This window comes from Leuciscus leuciscus (assembly GCF_965113295.1).
Source record: "Leuciscus leuciscus genome assembly, chromosome: 15".
NCBI classification, from domain to species: Eukaryota; Metazoa; Chordata; class Actinopteri; order Cypriniformes; family Leuciscidae; genus Leuciscus; species Leuciscus leuciscus.
Window position 1 is genome coordinate 30640096 of NC_138739.1, and position 21025 is coordinate 30661120.

At 39.1% G+C, this 21025-nt stretch overlaps 1 protein-coding gene across 4 annotated transcripts in view; it reads right to left on the minus strand.

The window, feature by feature from the left end:
• nr5a2 (nuclear receptor subfamily 5, group A, member 2) overlaps window positions 1-21025 on the minus strand; it is a 55642-nt gene that overhangs the window by 14176 nt on the left and 20441 nt on the right. For all 4 annotated transcript variants that reach the window (XM_082139848.1, XM_082139850.1, XM_082139847.1 and 1 more), the window contains 2 exons: window positions 9799-9918; window positions 5846-5993 (listed from right to left, as the gene is read on the minus strand). In XM_082139848.1, coding sequence (XP_081995974.1) covers window positions 5846-5993; window positions 9799-9918 — 268 coding nt within the window. The remainder of the gene's footprint in view (window positions 1-5845; window positions 5994-9798; window positions 9919-21025) is intronic.

The following is a 21025-nucleotide window of genomic DNA, read 5'->3' on the forward strand; positions in this document are numbered from 1 at the left end:
GCGTGGAATGAAAGGACAGTGGGCATAAGAAATAACCCTTAAATATTAGGGTCATTGCATGGAATACTTCCTCCTCTGCTCAAGATTTGTAAAATATCAGGAAGGTTTTTCACCTTTGAGCGAAATCTAAATGAGCGTGTTTGGTGACAACAATAAGCGAACACGTTAAGTGAGCGGTCAGATCGGGGAAGGGCTGCCGCACATTGTCATAAATCACTGAAAATAAATGTCTTCATACACATTTTACATGTGCATGGCCACGTCAATGTGTTTTCAAAGGGTGTCCGCGCACACATGCACTTGCTTTATATGTGTATTGATTAGACCCGGGCCTCACATCTTCCACATGACTTACAGCCCGTCAGTGCCAAACTGCTTGGCTCACAAGAAAAACCTGCCCCTATTATCTTGCATTTAATTAAGACATAGCTGCAGTTTTATGCACCATTATTTGGCCCCGGCCAGGGGTCTCCAAGGCGTAAATATTGAACCGTACCAGCCCTCGAATGTTAATCAATCCCAACCGACTTCCAAATTATTTGGTCTGTTTCAGGAAATTAATATTTGCACCTGTTATGAGTCTTTGTGCATGCATTACTGATCTCCCCTCTCTTTGCACAAGGGTAGACATATCGATTCAGATCAAGGAAACAAGACGGGCTGGCTTAATTAGAGCTTACCTATGTGGGAACAGCCTTTTTTGCTGCTTTAAAGCAAGAGTAAAGGGGAAAGAGCTGCGTGCCGTGACTGTATGGTGTGTTGTTCAGAGGTGTTTGGACGAGACCCCCAGAGCCAAGCCTCAGGGACTTGAGATGCATCCCATCTCGTAGTCAAGTGTTGTTGCCATGGGTGGATAACAGGGTAGATAACACATTTTGACGAGAGCGAAGAGGAGATGAAAAAATGTCAATCATGTCAATCATTTAAATTTAAAAATACTGTTGATGTACAGTAAATACGAAAAGTTTGCATATTTTGGTTAAATCAGTTTAATATTTAACGTTTTAGAAAATTAATTTCTAAATCATTTCTAAAATCAGATGTCATTTTAAGGCGCAATTACATTCGCGAAATTTCATGATAAAAAAAAAGTCAGTTGTCAATAGTGTTGCAATGCACAAAGAACTCGTTGTGAAATCTCGGGGCGTTTCAGACAGCGCGCGAACAACGAATTGATTCCTCTTTCGCATCTCCTTGCACTTGAAAGGACACAAACACACAAAATGATCACACGTCTAGGCATGTATTCTCGTAAACACAGTCAGTTACACAAGAAATCCTTATTAAACCTTCCTTTATTTGTGATTTTTCTATCTCGTATTTATCTTTATATAATTTTTCTTGCTGATCTGAAAAATTATCTGATCTGTGACTCAAAAACCCTAATATGACTCAAATTGTGAGTTTTGTGATCCGTTGAGCCACTAGTGAAATCTGCAAAATAACTGTGTAAAGATTAACACTGTTCAATGCCCAACGTCTTTAAGGGATAGTTCACCCAAAAATCATCCTCATGTCATTCCAAACCTGGGTGACTTTTCAAGAATATCTCAACAGTTATTATCCTTACCATGAAACTCAATGGGGTCCAAATCGACAACATTGAACCCCACTTGACTGTATGGACAAAAACAAACAAACAAAAAACTACTACTTTGGTGTTTTGCAGGAGAAAGAAAGACATGAGGATGAATATGATAAAAAATATATATTTTTCGGGGAACCGTCTATTCATGAGTTCCACCATTTGACCTAAAATTGTTCCTACAATGCTGGTTGAGTGCTTGAGTTGACGTTATGTCTCATCATTTTTCAGTAACTACCACCATTTTAATATGGCATTTAAAGATAGCTAGTAAAATGTTAGTAAGATGTTTCTTTGGGGTTTATTGTGGGCGAGACAATCGTAGATGTGTCTCCAACTGAAATGTTGGCATTCGACTCAGAAGTGGCCTCTACGATCGTCTCTACCCCCCTTAAACTCCACAAGAACATCTTTCACCCTTCAGCGCCTTTCCTGCTATTGAGGAAATCAATGTCTTGGTCGTAATTATTTAACCATTGATAAAGCCTTCAGCTCCTGCTAGAGCCCAAGCACCTATTCAACACATGGAGACTGACAGCGGGAAAGATAGAGACGCTTCGTCTGCCGGAAAAGCGTGAGAAGTGATCGGCTGACTGCAATCGGTCCTCTCGACGAGCCGGCGAAATCGAGGAGACAAGTGACTGCTCCCGGGTCAACTCATGTCTCACCTCCTCTTTATTGACACTTAGCTTTACAAAGAGCCCCCTGGGCTGTCCCGACAGTGACAAATTGCGATGGTTTGGCCATGCTGAGTGTGAACAGACACTAACTTAGAGCAGTGGGGAGTGGAACGGCGTGAGTAAATGCGATTTTGATTTCCGTTAACAGGCTTCATTTGTAAATGCAATACAGAGACACTACGTTTAACGAGTGTAAGAGGGCTGATCCAGTGGATTTGATGTTTTGATGTCACGGAGGCCAGAAGGACTCCAATTGCTGACCTTGTGTGTGTGGCCTTGGGCTTAACAGCACATTTACCTGATAACTGATTCTGTTTTAAGCTTTATTTAATTTTTTTTAAACTGGCTTCATAAAGGATGAAATTGTAGTATCACGGCAAGAGCTGCCACACTGGCCTGAACACAAAAGTTTACACAAATATATTTTGAATCAATTTAAATATAACATTTCTCATTTTAAATGTATGATTTTTTACATGCATTTATTTCCATGCAATTGGAAATTTCGCATGAGGGCAAAATATCTCCCCACACAGATTTCACAATGGGCTCAAGTTGGTGCCAACAGAATGTGCGGACTATACACTGTAATAAATGTTGCTGCCTTACATTTTTAAGTACAATCAACTTGGATGTTTAAGTCATTTGAACTTAAATTACATTAAACTGACTTAAAAATTTAGTTGAATCTTGCTAAAGTTGAACATTTATTTTGAGGATTTAAAGCAATGTAAAAACATATGTTGTCAACTTATTGATCATTTAACTTTTTACAGTGTATGTTTAACAAGGAACGTTGTAGAAACATTGGAGGAATGTGTTTAGACACCTTGATGACATACGTTTACTAGATATGGTGCAAAAATCCACATTTTCCTCAGTAGAAACATGTTCTTCGCTTGTAAAGGGTTGAAGAGTGAGCAGTGGGCTGAGACGGAGAGAAGATAAGTTCCCATAATTCCAGTAGTTTTCATAAGGCACCATGGGATTTTCATGCTTCATTTAATTAACCTCTGACTGGCTTCTCAATAGCAACTGGCAAAGTGTTTTTCTCATCCATGCACTTGTCTGTACATAGAGCCCCCCCGCCGCACCACCCCTCACCCACAGGATACTATTAATCGGAGCCATCTTTGATCTCTAGGCTTAGTCTCTTAGTCTTTTAGTCTCTCAGGGCCTGGCACACAGCATGGGTGGGGCTAGCTGCTAGCACGGGGCAGTGCCTGGGGCGATACACTCCCCTCAGGTGAGAGTTTTATTATGGATGATGTTTCCGCCAAATTATTTACACCAACACTCCAGATTCCCCCCAAACCACAACCACAGAACCTCAGCTACGCTAACCTGATCAACACAGCAAGGCTGAGAGGTCTGGAGTTTCATGTGTTCTCAGTGCTGCTCTTTGGTCTGGGTGAGATGCGAGGAATCTTCTCTAGGTGTGGTGGGGGAGCTGGCGTGGATGCTTACGCCTGGCTTCATGGTTTCATGGTAGTTCAGGGATTCAGCAAACGGAGCAGCTAGAGTTCAAAGTACACACGCCCTCTGCTCATCGTATTCTCTTTTCTGGAACCACAGGATGGTACAATCGCGACTGATATGATGATGTCGAAGCGGATGTATTAATATTCCATGTTCTTTTGGGGCCAAACAGACACGTTGGTCTTTGGTTGGTTTTTTCATGTTGGTCTTTCATGGTGTGGACCTGTGTCTTTTGTGAATTGGCGGCAAGAGTTGCCTTGACCTGTAAGCCGTGGAACCGCTGATCGCTTCAATGTAAAGCTAGCAGGCTAACAGAAGCGAAGCTTTGAAGGTTACTGACAGTTTTAAAAGCAAAACTGGATGCACTCAGCATGCACAAGTTTGGAGCAAATGACCTCCTGATTTTCTTAACTCCAATAAAGCGGCCTTGGTTTTGTAAGTTTCCAAATTATAAGTTTAACTAGAATTCGTGTAGCAGTTACAGTATGTGCAGTAAGCTAATGGTTCTATCTATTTTAATATATCATCTGATTTTTATTTAAATCAGATATTTCTTTACATTTATTTTATTTAATCATTAATAATAAGAATTAATTCACCCAAAAATGAAAATTCTGTCATGATTCAAATATGGCAGGTTAAAGGGATACTCCACTTTTTTGGGAAATAGGCTAATTTTACAACTCCCCCAGAGTTAAACAGTTGAGTTTTACCGTTTTCGAATCCATTCAGCCGAACTCCGGGTCTGGCGGTACCACTTTTAGCATAGCTTAGCATAGATCATTGAATCGGACAAGACCATTAGCATCTCTCTCAAAAAAATGACCAAATGACGCAGCGCCAGAAAATAGTCCCCAGCTCGGTAGACTATAGCAGTGGTTCCCAAACCTGTCCTGCCGGCACCCCAACACTGCACATTTTCTTTGTCTCCCTAATCAAACACACCTGATTCAACTCATCAGCTCATTAACCCATGTGATAATAAACTATTTTCAGGCGCTGCGTCATATCATTACGCCTGCTGCACTCATGGTACGGCAGCAAAGTTTCTTGATTATTACGCAGGAATGAGAGTATAGTTCCTAGTCATATCAGCCTAGAAAATCGCAACTTTTCATTTTCGGTCAGTCTTAGTACACAATGTAACTACAGAAGAGTTTTTTGAGAGAGATGCTAATGGTCTTGTCCGATTCAATGATCTATGCTAAGCTATGCTAAAAGTGGTACCGCCAGACCCGGAGTTCGAAATTCGGAAACGTTTAAAACTCAACTGTTTAACTTTGGGAGAGTTGTAAAATGAGCCTATTTCCAAAAAAAAAGTAGAGTATCCCTTTAAGACCAGTAACATCAAACATTTTTATTTACATATTTTATGCAAGTTTTAGGATATTGCATAAAAATTGATGGATGGAAACATCATGATTCAAATCAAATTTCCAAAATGCACATAAAAAATTGTAAAAAAAAAATTATGCACAAAGTATGCTGGAAACACAATGTACGAATACATTCACTGAAAAAAAAGAAAGAACAAAAACTCATCTAAAAATTAATAATCAAAAACCTATCCCGAAAATTGGATTTTGTAAATTCCAAAAATTTTGATTTTTTTTTTTTTTTTTTTTTTTGCCCTCTAAACCACAATTTATTCAATTTAAGTGCCTTTGACTTCCATTTCTATTTTGGGCAGATTTTCCATTAAAATGTAGATGTTTTCTTTCGAATACATTGAAACAAGGCTTTATTTGTAGAACGTTTTAGCAATAAACTGATTTTTTTGCGTAAATTAAATCTGCAACTTAGATGAAAGTAAACTAGTGACGTATTGTATAAAGAGCGACGTAATGTATTGATGAGCGAATAAGATTTCTGAGCTACACGATTTTCAGACAGACCTGACTAGTCAGGCATCAATGGTATGGCTGAATAGGGTATGGTGGCATTCATAATGATGGTCTCATCATACAAAAGGAAGCGGTCTTGTGGGTTATCTCAAGGTCCCTCAAGAACCTTGGAAGTAAGCAAGCAAGTGAGATTTGGAGAATGCACAGAGGCCATAGACCGCTTCTCCCCACCCCTCCATCCCTTTCTCTGTACTCACCCAAGCTGAACAGCACCAGGAACTTGAGGCAGACGAACTCCCTCTGGTCCAGCTGGAGGGATCGCAGTTTGCTCACCATCTCCTGCGCGTGACTCAGGAGGTTGTTGAGTGTGGCACCGGCTTGGGAGGCAATTAGCGCGTAATCCACCTAAAGAGAAGGGGCAACAGTGTTCACACACACAAACAATAGAGGTTTGACCACAAGCAACATGGCAGATCTCTGAAGGTTTAAAACATCTCAGGTACAGACACTACAATGAATATAATTGCAAATAATAATTTGAAGATGGACCCTTTTCACATTACCAGTGTTCTCAGAAGCGAAAGTCAGGTGAACTTATATAGTGGTGAATGGAAACTAAAACAAATAGGATTTTTCCATTCCACGTCACGGTACTGTTTCTATGACTATCCAAATAAATATTTTTTTTTCCGAAAGATTGATTATGGTTGTCAGAAGTGAGAAAGATGTCAAATTTTCCTTCATTCCCTCAGCTGTTGTATTAGAAACACTGTTTTCTGTCATTTAAATGCCAAGTTAGGAACGTACAGTGGAAATGCGTCATCACTGTCTGTGAAATTAAAAGAAAGATTGTTTTCCAACAGGTTTTTAGAACACTCTTCCCGTCTTCCATTGTTTGGTCAAACAGACAGCCTTGCCCCAAGAGCACGCCATTTGTTGAGCCAATTTGAGGCAATTATTGAATTACTTATTTAGAACTTTAGGAAAATGGATCATAAATGGAAATGCTATCAATTCCTAAGTTTATTTTTGAGAAGTTGTGCTCATATTTGTTTGGACACTCACATAAGAGTTTCAGCCTTGTTCCTTGTTCATCAAAAATTCTATTTTTTAGTTTAAAAGTTCAATCAAACTGGAGCCAGACGGCACTTGGCACCACCTTGCAAGTCTGAGATTTTTAGCGCCAGCTGAGGTAAGCATGTAACCAGCTCTACGTTTCATACGCCTCTCTCCCTTTCTTTCCTTCCCAGGCTCCTCTCCACACAGCAGGGACAGTGCGCTGGGCCGAGGTCTGAATGATAATCAGCATCAAACCGAACGGGGAAGAGCTGCACGTTTCTCCATCCCTGGTGCCCAGACCCTCGGACCTCAGCGTCCCGCACCAGACGAGGGCGGTGGGGGTTGGCGAGGCGTGAGTGAGCGGGGGGCCCCTGGAGGTCCCTCAGGCTACCGGGCCGAACCCTGCGCGGGACCCCTGTGGCCCTCTCCTCCCCTTTCAGGTGCACTTAATATCTGCAGCAGCAGCAAATTTGTCTTGGAGGCAAGTCCTTAGCTGCCACTCACTGTAAGCAGGCCATATTAAATTTTTATATTTATTGACAATTCATTACCATAATTGACTGCGCCAGGGTTTCTGGAAGAAGGTAGACTACGGGCCTCCTAAGCGTAAGGAGAGCTCCCTCTGAGCTGGATTTGCAATTAAAAACGCGGGCGGTTTGGAATTTATTTATTGTGTAAATATGATGAGTGGAATTTTTTAAAGTCCTGGCTGGAGATTTGCGCATTTCTCACCGGCTGTTTTTCGTGAATCTCTTCAAAGCCCATATGAAGCTACTGAAGTTGTCAATTAACTGGGATTTCACCAAGTGCCCCAAGCGTTAGTAACCAGATAAAAGTAAAAGTAGCGGGATGGGATCACAAATTGACACTAAGAAATAATACAAATAATAGTGCAAACTGAAAATATTCAACATAAACATTAATGCAATACAAAGTTATACATATTTAAATAATATTATAAATATTTTTAAAATACAGACTATGAAGATTCAGGGGGGAGAACCTGCAATTTTTTTTTCAATGTATGTGATTTGAACAAGGTGTAACATTTTTGTTCCATAATGAGGGTTGACACGACACTTGGCAAGCAGTTTGTAGTAATATTCTCTAATTCATTCGGACATTGTAAATATCAGTGAAGGCTGAAAATACTGAGCACTGTATGAATATGATTATGATAATCTGGGTACTTCTGAAGGCCTGGGACCTTCAGTGCGAGAGGCAGAGACAGATACAGCACAAAAAGGAGAGGAGGGGGAGATGTATGTCTGTGACATATTGGAAAGTCGCCCATGTAGTGTCATGTGTCGCAGCATTTTAGGACTGATCCCACACAGTGCTTTGCTGCCATATCAACACTAGGGAGTAACAATGACACAAATGCCCTCAAACAAGACGACAGACAGTGGGCAGTTCAGATGACAGTCTTGTTATATAGTTATATAGTTAAATATATATTTATATATAAAAGTTATATATATATATATACTTCTTTAAGAGTATCTTGTAGCTAGTAACCAAAAAAATGCAAATGTATGAATCTAATAATTTATTTCTACTAATAGCCAGTACACTGAGAGGCCGTCTGAAGTTATTTTCCACTGATTTACAATATTCCTTTCGCAACTGGCGGAGCGTTTGTTTGTTATGCATAAATCCAGCCTGTGTTCATGCGCGAGTGTGTTGTGTGGCCGGGCTGTCAGTAGTCTGATCTGGAATAATAGGAAGTAATGAACTGTTTGAGTCTTTGCCTTCTCCCTCCCCAAAGGCTTTTTTTTTCAGCACCAGCTGTTCATTAGGCAAAATATGCAAACAAGGTCCTCCACCCTGCCCCCAGCCCTCCGTCAGCCCTCGCTAATCAAACACAGAGAGAGGCGCTACGCAGAGCACTCGCAATCCAGACAAATCAAAGATAGCGAGTACGGTGAGCTCTCAAATATCTCCAGATGTGGTACATCACATACTTGCTCAGATTGTATTGCTCAGAGGTTGCTCTTTCGTGGCTCAGGAGGCTAGAAACCACTTTCACACCAACCGAACGAATCAAATTATGACCTCAAATAGACTTGAGTCTGTTTTCAGTTGTGCTCTTACTGAAATTTCTCCAAGAGTTCCTTGGCAGAGATAATAAATGAGACAATTGCTGACATTGGAAAAAGTATAGAGCTGTAAAATTAATACAGATAGCATATAGTTTGGTCTTGGGAGACTTTGATTAAAAATGTTTGAGTATCTTCAATCCAAGCACAATGTGAGACATTGTTGAGATCTGTTCCCATTAATGTCTAGAAAAAAAACAATTTCAAATTTTTAAACAATTGTCTAATTTGTGTTTTTTCTTTTTTGATATAGTTGACTTGTCAGGAGCTGGATTCGAACTCGCATTGTTCGCTGTAGAATTGACCAGAGCATGTGTCACGGCACTAGGTCACGGCTATGAAAAGTAACAGATATCAGTTCTTGAACTTTGCTCTTATCCTTAGATGATCTCTCCATATCCCTGTCATATTTATCATATCATTAATCACCTACAATACAATTCACTTCTGTTTCAAAACTGTTTGGAATAACTCTGCAATTCACGAGTCCCAGTGTTTGAGCTGTCACTACAGTTGGAGATCACTTTGTTGAGCAGGAGATGGAGGAGGGAAAACATAGAATTAAAAATTAAACTCATGCCTTACTGACAGGCGGACAGAAGCATATTTATTTATAAGCAGTTTAAACATCTTCTGGAAGTGTGTGTGCATGTGCTGGAGCCGGAGACAGAATTAAAGGTCCATGTGTGGAGAAAACTTCAGCTGAGCCTGAGGCGTCCGTCCAGCGCTGTTCCTCAGAGATGACTGAGGTAAATCATACATATCTTCTGCTGCTTTTCCCTCCTCGTCCGTCTCTCTCTGTGTCTCTCATCCCTTCTTCACCACGATGACTCGTGCATGCTTAACCAACCATTTTATTTATTCGTTCACCACGCACTTGATAAGAAGTGTACAATTGATTATTCTGGCCACATTAGTTTATATCTAAGCGTAATCTATTTTTAATGGAGTGGCTGGGGCAGTCGATAGCACTTTAAAGGATGTTGATCCACACTGGCAAAAAGGCTTGATGAGATCTACGGGGAGGAATGGAGACTGGAATGGACACTCACCTGTTGCCCCGTCACCAGGAGGATGGAGCCCTCTTTGGCGTGCATCACCTGCCGGAAAACGTGGTCCAGGATGAGGAGTTCACTCCAACAGTTCTGGAGAAGCTTCATTTGGTCGTCAACCTGAGGAGAGACCAACAAATGTGTAAGAATGCGTAGATACTTTATAACCTTCGGCTAGAAGTAGTAATTTGGGTAAATTACAACTTTTATAAGTAGGTGAACATTCAACACACTTCAGAGTTTTGAATTTAACCTTAAGTTCACTTTTTCACAGATGAGGCTTAAGCATAATCTCAGACTAAAATGCATATTTGAGCTGTTTTAAAGCTACATTGTGTAGGATTTTCTCCCATCTAGCGGTGAAATTGTTTATGACTACCAACTGAGTATTACTTTCTAGCCCCTCCCATTCCGAGGGCGTTTTAACTCCTACGGTGGCCGTATTATTTCAAATCTGCCGGCAGTCGCGAGTAATCTCCCCCTCGCATTCGTCACGGTGCCACTGAGTGTAAAACCGCGAAAGGCGAATCTTGAATTTCCAGGTATGTCCCTCTTTGGCTAATGTATTTTCAAGATGGAGGCACAACATGGCTGCCGCCATTCGAGCGACTCGCTCGTATGTATTCTAAATGGCAGATTCTACGCTTACGAGAATACTTGATTAGTTGGTAGAAGTAATTACACATTAATGAGCACATATCATTTTGAAAGAACAAAGTGTTTTTTGCTAAGAATCAACTTAAAAAAATGACACAGTGTAGCTTTAACTGAATGCAACTTGCACTGACATTTCTTAAAAAATCTGTTTAAAGTGCCATTGTTTTGTCTCAAGTTGAACACCTGTTTTGTTTTTGTTTTTTCAATGCACATTTATAAAAGCTACTTAAATGTCCTAGTTTAACTAAGGCCTAATCCTGGCTTAATCTAAACACTGTCTGTAAAACCGGGCCTTAAAATGCTAAATACTTGGCGGACTTAAACCTTTCTGTGTAAATCGTGTTTGTCCTGTAGCAATTGTCCTAATCTGAATACATATTTTAGCATATTTAAAGTTAGTGAATACAAATTTACCCTATAACCTGCTCCCAGTCACATACTGAACCCTAATCAAAGCATATTTTTTGAGAGGGAAAAAGTCCTGAAACAACTTCCCTATTCGGCTGATGTCATCAAGCCCTCTTATTGTTTAACTCCGCCCCAACAACCATGTCATAAAGAAACTTTTCATAATCTCAGTTGTTAAAATTTCTCATTTAATATCGGAAATATGACACCATATAGAATTAAAATGGGTTGCAAATGCCGTTTCAAGTTGTTTTTAAGTCACAAAAGTTGTTGTTCAGTCAGACGAAGTGTCCATTTGTCATTTGAGTGTTATTTCAAACTTTGACTCTTGTGTCTCGCCGTTTGTAATTCGGACAACCAGTGTGAAATCAATATTGGTCTTTAGGTCGCAAGAGGTCATTCTCATGTGAACTTCACCGAATGTCACAGTTTTCTGTTAATTAATCTGTTTGTCGAGCGATACGGCTTCATTTATCCCTCATGATTAAGTAGCATGTTCAGTGTAGCACAGTTAGGAGCACGTCCGTTGAGATGCTCTCGGATGGGAAGAGAACAGCTCCAACAACGCATTCATTGTCACCCTGCTTGGTTCTCATGGCCCCCTCGGTCAATTATTAAACACAGAGGTGAAACGAGCTCTTTGAGTCCGATGTTGGCAAGAATGAGGAAAAGCACTGAAAATGAGTCCCTGTCCGACTATTCTTTAAACTGCTATGTTTCTGTGCAGATATTCGAAGAACAACATATGAAACGGTTTTGATTCCCAAATCACCCATGAAAAATTAAAATACAGAAATGTATTGAAACTTAACAAATATGAAGTCCTGTGAGGACAGCGAGTCAGCTAAGGACGTGAAAATAATACTTGCGGTTTCTCAAGGCAACGAAAACGTGAATGAAATGCCTCTACTGCTTTGGAAGACTCCATCGATATCTGTTTTGGATTGTTTTGACTGCTCGTGATTCTTGTTTGTGCTGCTCTCAAAGTCATAACAATGCTGCAAAATCAATCGAAAGAATGTATTTCCAAATCTGGCAAAGCAAAAGCCTCAGAAAAGCAATAAAATCTCTTCTTATTTGGCATCACTGCCCTTATATCAACTGATTTACTGTAGAGTCAATACTATATGACCTAATTTCTAATATAAATTCTCCAGGTTCAAATACTAGGACTGATTTTTAAGCCCAAGTAGCCAATATATGCATTTGAAATTGTTAACACATCTCATGTATCTGCCAGCAAGTCAAACGTGCCCGTTCTACAAAGAAACCTGTCATTTGGTCTTTTTTTCTTTTTTTTTGACAGGCGTTCTCATCAAAGGCCTTGTCGCCACATGAGCCTCTTTTGCCTGGCGCATTTGGGTCATCAAACAGAGGCGAGTCAAAGCAGGGGAAGACACAGCAGACTGGGGCCGCTGCCAGACACACGTCAGATGGACAGAGAAGGCATCTCTGACCTTTTAAAGTGCGTCTGACACCGCTGTTTCCATGTCAGCTCGCTTCCCTTTGCACTGTCACAGCTATGTGTAACTCGGCTCTGATGTGCACTTACAACAGGCAAGCTATGTCCTTTAACACTGGAGCTAGTGACTTTGTAGGTTTAATATACAATGGCTATCAAATGTTAAAGTTTTTCTGTAAAAAGATTTCTGCTATCTTTAATTATTATTTTTTAAATCTAATGCTGAATTGAATTAAACAAATGAATAGAGGTCGACCGGTAAATCGGTTTTGCCGATTAATCGGCACCGATAACCGATTGTTCCAGTTATAGTTATTGGTAAAATTCACAATCGTTTTTTACAAAAAATGTACACAGTTGCATCTTAAATACGTACAAAGGTTTGTGTTTATTAGGCCTCCTTCATGAAACACGAGCAGAACAAATTTCTGTGTAAATGTGTAAAAATATTGTTTCACAATATACAAAACCTACCAAATACGTATAAAAGTTTACGTTCATTGCACCTCATTCATGAAACATGAGTATAAATAATTTATTTGTAAACAATTTGTAAAATAACGTTTATTATTTTTTAATTAACACGATTCCTAATCGAATTTGTCAATTTACGCTTTTTTTTTTTTTTGAGCAATTCACACAGAAAATAGCACCTTTGTTGTAACAATATACAATTGCTATTAAATACGTACAAAGTTTGCATTCATGGACTTATTCGTAAAACTACTTTTAATATTTGTAAGTATTATTGAAACCATTTCTGAATTGAATTTGTCAGTTCATAAAGGAGGTGTTTTAGAAACATTTTTCAAAGAAAATAGCATTTTCATTGTTTAAATATACAGTATCTATCAAACATTTAAGACATTTTAGGTTTATTATTCATGAAACAATGCATTTTTGTTTTGTTTTACAAACAGCTATTCTACTTAAGTTTAATGAGGCCCATTGTGTTTTAAAATCATAATATGTATACCACCAAAAACACCAGCAACATTGGCGAAATATGCTGTACTTCAATGTTTTACACAGTCGTAAAGCTTTTGTGATTAGTATTTTTTTTTCCCACCACCACCATGGATCCCGGGAATAAACTCAATACTCACGGCAAACTCACAGATTGTAAATTCAGCTGTATAATCATGACATGCTAAAAATAAGATTGCGATCGTGTGTTAATGTTTATCTAGATGAGCAGGTCGTGTAAGGTGCTGGAAAAATACCTGGAGGTCAGCCAAAGAAAAACACACTTATTGATTTCAGTCTAGAGGCATTAAATTAGGAATCTCAGACAGCTTTTGTTCAACTGACTGAATAAGCAGCGATTAAACATCAAATCTGTTGACCTACACTGAAATCTCACAATTCACAAATTCTTCTTGCATACTCCAGATTCAAAAGGTGTGCTCATCTAAAACACCCAAAACACCTAAAACCAATTTTTCAAAATCAGAGCTTTTACTTTTTCTCTTATGATAAAAAATTCATATCCTCCAAGAAACCAATTTAATTCTTTTACGGTCATTCAGGCATTGCTAGATCAATGTAGCGATCAATTGCTGAACCCCCCGCAGTGGTCCTAAAGAAGATCCTTAGACCCTCAACGGCATTACGGAAATTTCCAAATGAATGTAAAGTGATTATGTGCAAAGAATTCCAGCCTTTTTTTTTCCCTTTTTTAATGTAAATGATGTGCAAATATGTCTCGTTGCATATCCAAAAGTAATATTTATTCATCACTGCCTGAAAGGGTTGACCGGTGATAATAGAATAGAGTCCAAATTGCCAATATGAGTTTTTTTCTTTATCCCACATGGTTTTGGTAGAGTGCCACAAGCATTGTTAAGGCACGAGTAACGAGCTTACGCAGCTGGAACTGCTTTTAATAAGTATTTTTTTGTTGTTTTTGAAGTGCCCTAATGAACAGATTAATAGAATCTCCTTGAGTGCCCATTAATGAACAGAATGAGACAAATGATTTATTTACAACTAAAGGCAGGCTGCAAGTACGCGGCCCACAATCACATTTGCATAAATACGAGGATGGGAGAAAAAAAAAAAGATGAGGAGGTAAAAGGAAAATAAATCCCATCTGAAATCTTTTGACCTCTTGGATGTGGATCAGTGTGGCTAGTCGGGAAACTACAGGTGAGGTTTGAAGTGCACTTCAATGGTGCCGTCAGGCAGTGAGCTTTGAGTCGTCGTCTGTGGACATCTGTTCATACGCTTGTACGCACACTTCATCTCTGTCAGGCTGGCAAATATCAGTTGATGTTGGATGTTTCCCTTCTGTTGGTGAATTTTGACAGTATTTCATACAGTTAATGCAGTTTATATAAGAAACAAAATAGATCATTATTTTCTGAAGCGTTTTAGGGTGTTGCTAAAGGTCTACGGCTGAAGAGCCTTAAAGAAAAGAGCCGTTGTGCCATGAGTTTTTGCAGGGTGGGATGTCTAAGTCGGTCACATGGATTCGCCACGTTGACCAACAGAAAGCTGCTTGGTTTGAAAGTGACTTCTGTGTGAGCTGTGCTTCACAGATACGCTCTTGATAATTGACAATTTATGCTTTTTTGCCAGCGATATTTCGCTGAAATTTCATGAACGCACCTTAATCCTTCTCCAAGAGGGCTCCAACCCCAATTACACACCCCTGAACCAGCTAATCAAGCTCTTACTAGGCATACTAGAAACTTCCAGGCAGGTCTTTTGAGGCAAGTTGGCCCGACATGACCAAGTTTGGACATCCTTGTACTATCGCATCTGTCCACAATAATCCACACAGTTAAAGGTATCATTCATGTCCGTAGCACAAAAGGTATGTGCCTAAGTTTAATTCCAACAAATTCCCTAATCTCTTTATCAACACTAACAGTATTTGGAAACCTATAAAAATACAGTTAATCTCATGGGAGATAATCTAAGTTTCCCCGAATCCCCAGAGGAAGTGCTAACAATTTGTACTGAGGTGTCGCATTCTGGCTTCCTCTTTAGCCGTCCCGTGGGAGCTGATCTGACGTGCTTTGGATGCTCGAGACTGAAGGGGCCTGGTTTGGTTTATTTGGCCTCACTTTTCCCTGATCTTGTGGAAATCTCCCAGCTTGTTTGTCATGGCAGGGCCTCTGTTTGCTCTCTTGCTCTCTCGCTGCCAGGGGGTCTGATAAGCATGCTGGGACTTTGAGCAGGTGGCCACCAGCCGCTGCGGCCGCATTGCTTCATACCCGTGCTCCTCTGAGGGAGCTGCCTGGCATCTCGCTCTCTCTCTCCGGACTTATTTTAGAGTCCGACGTTGCTTCATATGGGATAGAGCTCAGTGAAAGAGCATTGCAGGAGTTTTTAAGACACAGTTTACCTAAAATCGTACTCACACTGTATGACTGACTGTCTTCTGAGGAACACAAATTATGTTTTGAAAAGCAGCTCTTTTCCATAAAATGAAAGCATATTGTCAATAAGGGACTTAAAAAATGCTTCAATAATCCAAAAAATCCCAAGTTTCTGAATAAAAAATTTAATTTCGGTATGTTCCTTACAAGAAAATCTATCGTATGACTTGTAATATAGTGCTATAGCCGTATGGACCACTTTTTTGGACCCTGGCCAAACAATGCTTTCATTATGGACAACAGCATTCTTCAAAATGTCTTTTTTTGTGTTCAACAGAAGAAAGAAAATCGTACAGCTTGGAATGACACGAGGGTAAGTAAACTGAATAGATATATGAATAAGAAATGGCTAATCGCAGTGGTTTTCAAACCACTAAATGTAATTTATACCCGCGACATTATTAAAATGTGCTCCAAATGTTTAGGTGTGGTGTGTTACCGCAGTATAAGAAAGGCTGGACGCAGAAACCGACTCTCAGCAATGCTAACTATCCATGCTGTAATCTTGTCCCAGTGATGTTGAGTCCATGGGACGCATAGATTATGTAGGCTTTCACCGTATGCCTGACAGCAATGTAAATTGAGATATCTTTGGGAAAACATTTGCATTCCTCGTAGAAGCTATATTTGAGAAGACCTCGTGGTATTCTTACTCTGTGTGTCTCTGCGAGGGGGGATAAACAGATGCTCATAATTCATGTGTTAGTGTGCAGGTGAGCAGGTTTGGGACTCGTCCAAGGCTAGCAAGTGGACAGCGAGCAACTCGACGGAGTGACTGGCTGATGATAGGGTTGGAGGAGGGGTGTTTTGATCGATCGCGACGAGGAATAGAGATTGATCAGTTCCCACGGTGACCGCATTAACACTCTCCCGAGTGTGACTCCTGACCTGTGAAACACCCAGAGTTTGATCACAACCCCACAATAAAAACAACACACGTCGGCATTCAGCAGGGTTTAGTGGGACATCAAACCTCACAGGACATCACCGAGATGAATGGGACTATAAATGCTTCTTCTAATTAGTGCTTAACCGATATCGGCTTTGCAGTGGGCGAAATATATTTATACAGGTGTATACTAGGCTTTACTATTGCTGGGATTTTAAAAAAAATAAGGGAAAAAGAAATAAATCTACACCTGCTGTGTTGTGTTCAGCTGCCAGCAGTCACATTTAACTTCAAGGACACTTGGTGTGTATCTTTTCAGAATGAAACTGAATCAGGTTCTTACAGTCTGGTCTTCATCAATATAAAGCAATCTGCCACATACTTGTCCAGAACACTGTAGTAATTGATAAAGAACTGCAAAGTGCATATTTATACGTGACTGTACTTTCCTACAGGGTTTTCTGTTACCTTTAGACGCTATGATTAAAGACTAATTAATTTGATAAATTCATGAGCAGTAAACTGGCAGCCTTTCATTAATGAAGTGATATTCAATAAAACTCTACAGTCTTTTTGTGGTCTGCATGCTTTGCAAAACTCTAATAAGTCTCTTGAGCAACAGCACAATCCAGAGAGAATGAAAGGATGAAATTAGGTTATGAGAACGAACGAAAACAAAAAAAACTTTTTTCAAACCTTAGGCCATTTATCAGCACACTTTAAGTCCACCTGTGCAGTTGTTTCAAATAATTCACCAAGTGAATAGAAAAAAACAAAACAAGTCTCTTCCAATGGATCCGAAGGCTTAAAGCTAAGAAGCTATCAACTAATTATCAAAAAAACACAGCAGCCCTGATCAATTATTCAGCTGAACATTAGACTCCTAATATACATGCAGTCATGGGAGGCTCTCTGAAGTACCACACACTACGCTACTTTACCCCAACCCCCCCCTTCCACGAGTCAGTGAGAAAATAATGCTCTCCAAATCCACAATGAGTTGTGCACGCCACGTCGAGCCGGAATCGATCGAGCTTCTCAATCTGCACGCTGCGCGCACACACATATTCACACACGGTGTCTCGCGTTTAGAATGATCGCCGTATTTTTATTTGATTTTATTTCCCCCCGTGCCGTATTTTCCCCTCAATTCTGCGATTTATGGGTGTCTTTATTGGCGACGGCTGTCAATATTTATGGCTTTTGTGTGACACGCTGACAGACAACAGGAAATGACTCTTGATTGGCTCTGTTGGGAAATGGGTCCAGGTAGGCCGGGGCTCCTGTATTATTTAGCTGGGAGATGCAGTCGCCTACCAGAGTGGCTTTATGCGTTTGTCTGTTCCCGTACTTACGCATCGCCATTAGTAACCGCCTCCACATCATCTGCTCTTATTGAGGCAGAAAACAAGAGTTGATCTTTCAATGTATATTGACATTCAGGCATTTCATTCATTTTACGCCCTATTTCGAAATAGTTATGTATCAATGCATTTCATTTGCATGCAATTGTTAAGTAAGTCATAAGTGGTATTGTTCTGATACTGTTCTGTTTATATGTATGAATTTTATATTTTATATATCACGGAGGCCCTAAATGGACATGGGGAAGTAAAAAAATATGAGATGGGAGGAAAAATTATAAATGAATGTATTCAATAAACAGTGTTTAGGCCTACATATAATAGATAATTTTATTTATTTTGATATACAGGATATATATATATATATATATATATAACTACCTTAAATTTTTAAGTTCTATCAACTTGGATTTTTAAGTCATTTTAACTTAAATTACATTAAAATGACTTAAAAAATAAGTTGAATCTTGTATAACTTATTAAAAAAGTTTAAAATTGTTTAACTTATTTTGATGAGTTAAAGCAATGTAAAAACAAAAAAACATATGTTGTCATAACTTATTGATCATATATTTTTTACAGTATATATATTTATACTATATAAACTTATTTTCTTTTGCCATTTTTCCATAGCAAATATAGCCTTTTTATTCAGATCATAGAACTATTATGACTTGATTTTGAGCCAAAACTTTGTAATGTGTGACATATATGGATAACACCAGATGGGTCTCATGCCAAAATGTCTCACACTTGCAGCTGCAGACCACCCTCCTTTATTGAGCCTTGCAAACAGGTATAGAAAGAATTCAAATGCCTGCTCACTCAATCTGACAGAAGCATTACTGTCTTAACTATTACGTCCCTATAGTGCGATTTGCCATTTTTGGCATTGCACCATTGTAATGCAATGCTCAGTTTTAAAACTGCTGTCAACACGTCGGTTACTTGACTGTTCGCCTGGTGCGAATTTGAAAGTTTTTCCTCTCCCGTAGTTCAGAAATCGTCAAACCTTCCTTTCATCTTCATCAGGGGATCAGGATAAAGAAAGAATGTAATTACGAAAACTATTCTGCAAGTTACGCTCATTGATGTAATGTGTTTGGAAACGTTTAAAAGTGCCAGCCGGTGCCAATGTCTCAGACTGAACCTACACTGTGAGGCAGAAATAAAAGATATAAGTCGGTTTAATGAACAGGTGGCTTTGTCTTTCTCTTGACGACTTGGTGAACATTTCTTCTCAACTGCGTATAACGTCCTCCAGCTGAATTGCACATGCCATTCATCAGGAGCAAATCCATTCACACAGTGCAGTTAAATATAAGTGTAAGCCTAGCCCGCGCGCTCCCTGTCTTTCTGACCGCAGTCCTTATCTATTGTCTTTGGGACCTTTCAGCGTGTCCGGAATAGACAGCTGTAAATAAGAAGCAAAAATAGATGTCGTAGACAACTGCTGACAGAGTAAGACTGAGAGCGGACACTAGAAACCTCACGCCTGCATGCGCTGATTACGACAAGTTAATTAAACACTGAAGGACGGGACAACGGCAGATCTGGCCGAATTCAACAAATGCTCTTTTGTAGTGTGCATGTAAAAGTTTACGCGTTCAGTTGGGCGCTTGCGTTTTATGGATTCGTTTCGAACCCATTACGTAAAACAGGTGCAAAATTACAGCTGCTGTGCAAATTACATTTACAAGTGTGAGATATACACGACTGAAGAGAATAATTATAGAGGGGAAAAGGCTAAACCATGAGTGACATTTGGACAGTTCCACATCATGAACTTTAATTGAATGAGTTACATGAGCATAGCATTAAAACTACAAGAAAACTCAACAACAACAAAAAATTATAAGATAATAAATGTAATAGAAAATATTTTATATATATATATGCGCTATATAAAGCAAAACACAAACATATTTGCATTTATTTATTTTATTTTATATATATAAAATATTATATATATAATGTAATATACATATTATATAGATGTGTGTGAATATATATATATATGTATATATATATATGCGCTATTTAAAGCAAAACACAAACATATACATTTTTTATTATATATATATATATATATATATATACACACACACACTATATATACTGTAAAATGTATTTTTTTTATATTTAACACAAACACACACACACACACACACACACACACACACACACACACACACACACACACACACACACACACACACACACACACACACACACACACACACACACACACACACACACACACACACACACACACACACACACACACACACACACACTATATATATGGGTGTGTGTGTATGTATTTGTTTTTACCTTGTATGCATTTACATCTCCAGCATTAAGACTAAGCAATGTAATAGTATCACATAATAAAATAAAAAAATACAATTTAAAGCAATATTTTATATAATAAAATTAAATATATATTTATTAAATATAGGCTTTTTTTATATATATATTTTTTATATGGCATTTCCAACTACTGTACAATGATAAATAGAGATAAATTGAAGCATGTTTTAAAGAAACATCTCATGAATGCTGATCTCGTGCCATTTAAAAGCAAGGCTGATATTAAGATGCTATTTTGATATAAAGCTACTATGAGGGCAAATGCGCAGCCGTTTTTACTTTTCGACTAGTACATAAGGGGTGAAAATGTTGATTGAGTTGATTTGTTAGCTTAAATCAGCCTCTTCGGAGCAGTTTGTCTTCTGTCGGCTCGGTCTGATTGGGGTGTTTTGGGGCTTCACTCTACATCCTGGTTTTAACAAGCATCCAGTGCGGCCAATAAAAAAGGCTTTTACCTTAATCGCCACAAGATAATATCAAACATTTGTCCCTTTCTGGAGTGCAAAGTGCTTACAAATACCAAAGCCACTCTGAAGATAAAGAAAAGAAAACATATTTCTATATTTCTCCTTTTTTTTCCCCATTTCAGAGCTCAGCAGAAGGAATGGAAGCAGCGGTACGAGTCCATCAGCTCCTGGGCAGGACCTAGAAGTTCATGACAGGCTTTTATCCTTCATCAAAGCAACAA